This window comes from Monopterus albus, unplaced genomic scaffold (genome assembly GCF_001952655.1).
Source record: "Monopterus albus unplaced genomic scaffold, M_albus_1.0 scaffold28.1, whole genome shotgun sequence".
Classification (NCBI taxonomy): Eukaryota; Metazoa; Chordata; class Actinopteri; order Synbranchiformes; family Synbranchidae; genus Monopterus; species Monopterus albus.
Window position 1 is genome coordinate 2,884,852 of NW_018127908.1, and position 7,696 is coordinate 2,892,547.

General features: G+C 42.6%; 1 protein-coding gene across 1 annotated transcript in view; it reads right to left on the minus strand.

The window, feature by feature from the left end:
* LOC109957693 (solute carrier family 22 member 23-like) overlaps positions 1-7,263 on the minus strand; it is a 28,857-nt gene extending 21,594 nt beyond the window's left edge. Inside the window, exons 1-2 of the mRNA XM_020595791.1 lie at positions 6,355-7,263; positions 93-196 (exon numbers count right to left, since the gene is read on the minus strand). Coding sequence (XP_020451447.1) covers positions 93-196; positions 6,355-6,792 — 542 coding nt within the window. The 5' untranslated portion in view covers positions 6,793-7,263. The remainder of the gene's footprint in view (positions 1-92; positions 197-6,354) is intronic.
* Between the last annotated feature and the right edge of the window lie 433 nt (positions 7,264-7,696).

Consider the following 7,696-nt stretch of genomic DNA (forward strand, 5'->3'; position numbering starts at 1 on the left):
CATATATATATATATAAAAATCTAAATGTTGAAAAGATGTGTTTGTTCTACATACAGTATATGTCACTAAGACTTGCTGTGAAATAACTTACCAGTCAGCAAGGATTCCAAGCACCAGGTATCCAAAGATTGACCCCACCAACAGAGAGAACTTTGCGATATGGACTTTCCATGCTGCGTCACACACCAGACTCCACTGTAGAGACAAACACAGACATAAGGTCCAAGAGAAGCATGCAGTTCAAATAAAAACTGAAAGTGAAAAATATATTTTCCAGAAGAAAGGACTTTTCACCTCATGTCTATCCCTCTCCACTAGGTCTGTTTGATTTATCAGGCTTTATGACCACTCAAAACACCCAACACTTAAATGTGACAAGGGTGCACTATGTAACCGAAAGGCTTCCTGGCATCTGGTCTAATCTAATATAAACACATAGACGTGACATGCCTGCAACAATAACATTTCCTTTCCATTTTATTAAACACAGAATGTATCGCAAACAGTGTTCAGTGTAGGTTTGTTTACCTGTCTCTAGGCTCAACGGTTACCAAGAAGAGACATGATATTTTAGAATCTGATGGAGAAATGATTCATTATCACAAAAATATTTGCTCTTAAAAACTGTGATTCTGCAAATAGCATTATGAATTGTTAAACTGGTGCATTTTATATACAAAGCCTAAGCCGGTCATGCATTTGAGAGATCAGGAATTAAATTCTCTCTGTGCATGTCTATAAGTTCCTCAGTCCAAATCAGTGGGTCAACATAAAGAAACATTTTATTTCATTATTTATTTTTGCCTTCTCTACAGTTCTGTGAGATGGTATATTACATCTCCTCATTTTCTTTGCCTGCCAAGTCTCTCCATCCCAGTAACAAAGATGTCACAGATACAGTGTGTGGCTGCTTTTGCTTGAATCAAGCACACCCTGATTCCCCCAACACTGCAGAGACAAATTATGACAAATAAACCTCGTACACAGCACAAGCAAACCCCACACACAAAAAAATATACCCCAACCTACAAATTTTAATCCAACTGAGGATAACAATCCCAGTAGTGGATCCCCAGTGAAACAGAGAGTAAATGTTTGAGGGGGTATTAGTTATCTTTTTGGCAACATATACCTCCCAGCTGTCTGCACTGACAGAAACGGCAAGAAGGAGCAGACGGGGGTGTGGTGGCTATAGCAGATGCACAGTGTATGGGAGCCTGGTCAACACTGACCTCAGTTCTTCTAGTTATTAATATATGAAAACATACCAAGATAAAATTACATTTATTTTACACAGCTCCCCTTCAAATACAAAGTGTAGTTTGATGTTCTTATAGTGATCTCTGAGGGGCTCTAACCTCTTGTAACCTTTACCATAGTGACCTGTTCTGAATGGAACGCAGAATGCACCAGGATTACCTAGAGTCACCCAGCCATCACATGATCCAGGCATGCCACTCATTCATGGTTTCAGTATTGATGTCAGCATAGAAAAAGAAAGAGGGTGGCAAATGAGTTCCTGTTGCACAATCACTCCAAAACTGAAACTACAGGGACTGTGATAAACCAGGATACACAGCGACTATGACTACACTGGGACTAGCCCTGCCTGGTTAGATGGCAGTCTGGTGACTGTGCACAACAGACATCTGCAGGTGTTCACAGACAGATGACCAATGTTAGAAAATACCAAAAGTATCAGCATTCCCAAGTCACATGCCACAGACAAAGCAGCAGTGTCTCACAAGTGTTACATTCTGCTGAAATGTGTAACCAAACAGGCAGAGCGTAGTCGGTTTTAATTGCCAAGTATCATTAATGTGCTTTATTTAAAAGTATCTGCAGTATTTCATGCATTATTAACCAGGATTCTCTCCAGACCAACACTCTGACCGAGCTTATATGAAATAATTAATGGGTATCACGCTGCTATTAGCACACGTGGAAAAATATAGACAGACTTTTAGCTGTAGCAGAGCAGAGAAATCCCAACAAACTGATTCAGTCTAACCATGAGGCAAATTTATGCAGCTTGTTTACTATGCCCCTGTTATTTGTGTCAGTTGCTCCCTTGCTATTGTCTTGCTCGTTTGGGAGTAATGAATAGAAGTCACTGTGTAGAATTGTGTTAGCCGAGAGGAAAATGCAGAACAATGAGCAAATCTTTTAAAATCCCCAGGGTGTCTGTCGACCTCTCTCAAATCACTGGCCACCGCTGGTCAGGCTACACTAGCGAGTCTCATTAGCTCAGCTGAAGACGTTCTCAACTACAGCTGCACATTTCTGCACTCATTGAACTAGCAAGTGGTGAGCAGGGAGGGGGTTTCAAAGGAGAGGGAGCAGGCGAGGAGAGGAAAGCACAGGAGGACGGAGGAAGGAAGATTATACAATGCAGACACAGAACATAAAAAGAGAAATGCAAAAATAAAGAAAAAATATATTTAAAAAATTACAGGCTAAGGAGGGAGGAAAAGAGATGCTTAAAAGCAGGTGTGAGGAGAAGGCAGAAAACACATGGAGGGACTGCTGCATAGTTACTGCCTAGCAACAGACTCTCTGTGCTTCCAAGTGCAAGTTCTAGCACCTGCCTCACCGATGGGTTGAAATCCCAAAATGTGATGGCACTGCAGGTGAGGGAAAAAGAGAATAGCATAAGAGACAGTAAGGGCAGATGAATGAGAGCAAAAGCAGACACATTTATACTATACATACTTCACTTTACATTGCACTTCTGTGGTGAAAAGAATTCAAGAAGGATCCTCAGCTATCTGACACTAGAGGAGTAGCCTGATGGATTTATTGACTAAGAGCAAATATAGATTATCTAGGTGTGAGAAATAAGTCGCTACTGTAGCATCCGGACTATAATACACAGATGTGTATTAATCCTAGAGGGCTGCATGAACTTGACAGACACTAACATGTCTGACAAGTTGGCAGTTATATCTCCATGCAAACAGCAGTAACGGATGGAGAAACAACGAACCTTTGCCTGTCAATCTAATATTTATTGGCTCCTTTTGCTGACAGTCAAGAACCATAACTTCACATATCTACCACCAGAGAGACGTCGTACTTATCAACAACCCACCAACCCTCTCCTACAACTTGAATTCCATCACACAATCCTAAAAACAATCTTACGCCACAGCCAAAGGTCAGACACCCCAGATCCCTCTTACAAAACAGCACTTATCAGAAACAAGCCTGCAGCATACACTCTTGTCACACACACACACACACACACACACACACACACAGAGGCCTCAACAAAGTTTTATCTTTTAGCCACATAAGCGTCTTTTCCTCTCAGCTGAGGCCTCAAGTGGCTGCCATTGTGTGCTGACTGGGTGTCTGCAGCAGGGCCATTGCCTTTTGACAGCTGTGACCATTTCAAAGTGTCCCACACTGATCTGGGGCCTGTGAAAGAAGCCACCCAGCTGGGTAAACAGTATGAAAGGATGCAGAACAGACAGGCCTACATGGGTGTTGAACTACAGTATCATCTTTCAGATCTATGGGTGTCAACCTCCAGGACAGATACTGGTCTGGGTGTACCCACCAATGTGTTTTTACTATACATCTTCCTTATCATCTGTGTAGAACACTCTGACCTACATTCTGAGAACAGAAAACATAGCTACAACAATTCATATAATCATTTTAGTAATTCATTAAGCAACAATGCCAAACATACATTGGGATTTGCTGCTGTCAGTATCATTTTAAATGGCTTGGGGTTTTGGACTGTTGGTCGAACAAAACAAGCACTTTGAAGAACAGCTTGAAATAGAGGAATTTGTTACACCTTTTTAATCTTACTATGCAAAAATAATTGTGTTCTACATTAAATATGGCCTAAATGTATTAGTGTGTGGTAGTTCTGCACCACCATATGCCATTTAACGGTGGTATATTACAGGAGGCTAATTATAAATTCTGTTTTTGATCCTAAAATAATCATCAATCTATAATTTCCAAGTGCCTGATTTATATACAGAACCAAACTGTCATAGGACATCAGCAGAGAGGTTAGTCTTTGCTTTGAGGAGGTTCTCAGGCCACTGTTTTGGACATTGTGTGAAGTTGATTCCTATCTGAATGGGAGCTGAGGTGGCAGAGACACTCTAACCATCTCAGGGGAAAAATACAATCTCATTTCTAAGGCTCAGTTCAATTAAAATGAACATTGACTCAAGAGCTTTAATTCAATTAGGATGGGTCTCCACATTAACCACTGTGGATCCTTCACCACCACCTCAACCTCTGCTGCCTCCATCAAAGTCTTCTTTCTATGACACCTCGAGGAAAAAGAAATGAGCCAGGATTTATTCCTGCACTACTGATTCTGGAGACGAGGCCTAAGAGGCACACAGTGAAAACATCTATTTATATTTACATGTTGAGCACATGTGATATAAGAGATAATAGAGCAGCATGTGGTTTGTGGGTACATCTTGACAGACAGTACCATATCTCATCAGCACTGGCACTCTGCTCTGCTTTTCTGAGACCAGGTGTCACAGGTGCACAATCCCTGTGCAATGAAAACACATGAAGTAATGCCAAAGTAGTACTTCCTGCGGTAGTGTCACGTCATAGTGTCTGTATTGTGGTGGGAAAAGGAGGTCTGAGAAGAGTGATGAACAGGCTGTCAAAAGAGACAACACCAACAATGTGGGAGAGTCAGTTCTGCTTCACTTTTGGCTCTATTTTGAGCTTTGTCTGCCCTTTGATTCACTTTCTCCTGACAATGTCCTTGTAGGAATGTGGACTGTATGTGGTCAGGGAAGATGAGCAATGCCAGACACTTCAGCCAACTTTTCAGACCCGTCACTGATCTGTAATGGCGGTAATATCAACATGATGTGCTTCGCATGTGTGCAAAGGCAACACAAATGTTAGTATCTGCAGTTTATGACATCAACGTGATGGGCGAAAGCAGCATTTTAGCACCAGAGCCTTCATTTGAGAAACTTCTTTTTGTTTTACCCATGAGAAAACAGACCTTTTTTTGAATGTTAGTCCACCTAACTGATTTTCCTCATGCGTGACTTCATACTCAGCTGCAGGTTTAGAGCATTTTGAATGTGTCCAGGTCAGCCTGGCTGTAGTTCATGCAATACAATTACCCTGTGATCAGATTATGAAATTAAATTGTCCCCAGGCTCATGGCTGAAATGCCATAGCTGCATTGTCCATCAATGCTTATCCTTAGCCTAACGAGGGTTTGCAAACTCCACACAGAAAGGCATTGGGTCCGAGCCTTCTTGCTGTGAGGTGACAGCGCTAACCACTGTACCACCATGCCACCCCAGCTGCATTGCATTTTCTTTATTTAAATTAGGATTTTATCAGTGATAAGATGATGGGATTTTGCCATCACAGTGTGCCCAAACTCAGGTTGACACAAATTCCTCCTACAGCACAGAAAGGCAATGAAATCTGGCTTCAGATCAAACTCTTCCTGATGACGTCCATGCCTAACTCATCAGGGCTGAAGATGCTGCAGATTCAAATGCAATCTACTGTGGTCTGTAAGGGTGTGTGAGGTTATTAGAGGATGTGCCAACATTTTAGACTGTTTCTAAATGGAACGTTGAACATATTGATGTTCCCGGTGTCTCAAGTCATAATGACATTCTGATCAGAATATGAATGTCAGGTTTACCTGGAGTGTTCTGTAGGAAAATGGTTCATAATTTTCTAAAATAAAACTTGATATTTGAGCACAAGAATGCAGCATCCACAGTTGGTGAACAGCTAACAGGCATAATAAGATATAAAACACTTCCTTCTCCAGCTGGCAGAACAACTAATATCGCTGCAGGCCTATACTGTCTCCTCAGCCGTGGTTTGTACAGACAGGAATAATACAACATTATGGTTATGTGATAGGAAGTAAACACATAGACACACTAGAAATACCCATAATGAAAGCTACCAGTACAAGAATATTTCACTGGTGTTTGATTAGGGTGATGTTTGGCCAGGGATGTAGTTGAGCGCACCCGTGACTTGCTCCAAATGAAAGGCTCCATGTCTGTTATGTCCATATGAGGACCAGGCAAACTCCACCAGCCCTGGATATTTATTTGTTTGTTTGTTTGTTTGTTTGTCCCATGTGTGTCAGTGGTGGCGTCTGCTTTAGGTCACACTTTGTCTTAGCTGTGAAGATGACTAGCACTATGCATGCTCTCACCTAAACAGTCCTACTACTTTGACAACCACTGTGAGCCAAGTCGTGACTCTGTGAGCCCCTACAAAATAGAAATGACTCGGCGCCCAACAATAGCACAATGCATAACACAATAGGATGAAAAAGATGCCCATCCTGGAGAAGGACAGCTTACCTTGGTAACCACGTTCTGCACAAGTCCTGTGTGCAGCTCGAATGTCCACTCACTGCATTTGCACTGCATGCCGGTCGTGTCATTATGGGTGCCGGAGCTTCTATTGGCATAAATATGAACTGGCCGCGCACTCATGTTTTTTGGACCGCCTAACAATGAAGAATGGCCAGGAGACTGGTTAGTCAGGTTTGCCAAAGGCTGGATACATGTGTTGTTTGGCTGGGCAAGGAGGAAATAATCAGAGTACTGGCTGAATCCAATAAATAACGCCGGAATACATGTCAACACGATCAGCTGTTTCTGGTACTTCCCAAATCCCCCGAGAAATGGCAGGACAGACCCATCGATGCGTGTCAGCAGCCCCGGCGACGTGGTTTCGGGGGACACGAAGCCGTTCTCCGGTTGACGGTCCTCCGTGTCGTGCTGCACCACGGCCATCGCGGTCTCGCCGATAGATGCGTGTGTGTAGCGAAGCCGGGGTTGCAGTGCTACCCCCTGTCGACTCCACAATGCGTCAATGCCCCAGCTCCGGCGGTGAAAGCCGTGCGCAGTCAATCACTGGAATGGAAAGAAGACGCACCTCTCTTATTATCAGGAAGCAATCCTCTTGGTGTGCCACCAAAAACCCGTGCGGGCATAAGCTCCCAAAACAAAGGCGGAGTGGAACTGAAGGCAGTGATAACTATGAGACCACTACATGATGTTTTCCGTCGTCTGATTCATCGCATCTGTGTCTGCCAGCTGTGGCACTGGAGCCCAAGGAAGTGCTTCCTGAGGGAGCCGCAGGTAACACACCTGCCCATAAAGGCTGTCGACTCTACCCCAACATGGCCACCTGAGATTACCGGTAACCGCTCTGAAAGGAAAATGTCCATTTTCCTTACAATGTTACACCAAGTCACCTCCTGAAAAACGATATTATTGTTCCTTATAGCCTAATATTTTATCGTATCCAGTAGGCTAGAAGAGACACTGATATAGGCTGTTATATATTTTATTCAAATAAATGAACACACTGCAGAATATGTGGTCTTTCTACAGTGGATATTTTTGCAACCATGTTAGGTGTATATTATTTTATTTGATGGCTGAATGAAATCAAAGCAGCCGTTGTTGTTTTTAGTGACTTTTTCCCAAGAAGCATTTGTCAGAAAGTTACAAGATTTAGGTAATTCGATTCTGGGTTTACAGAAATTACAAGTGGCAAGCACAAAATATACAGATACGTAATAAATTAATAACTATACATAGCATAAATAATTAATAAATACAAATATTGTAAATGTATGGTGCAGCTGTCCAATCAACGGGAGGCAGGAGGAGGGACTTCTCCTGCTGTCCC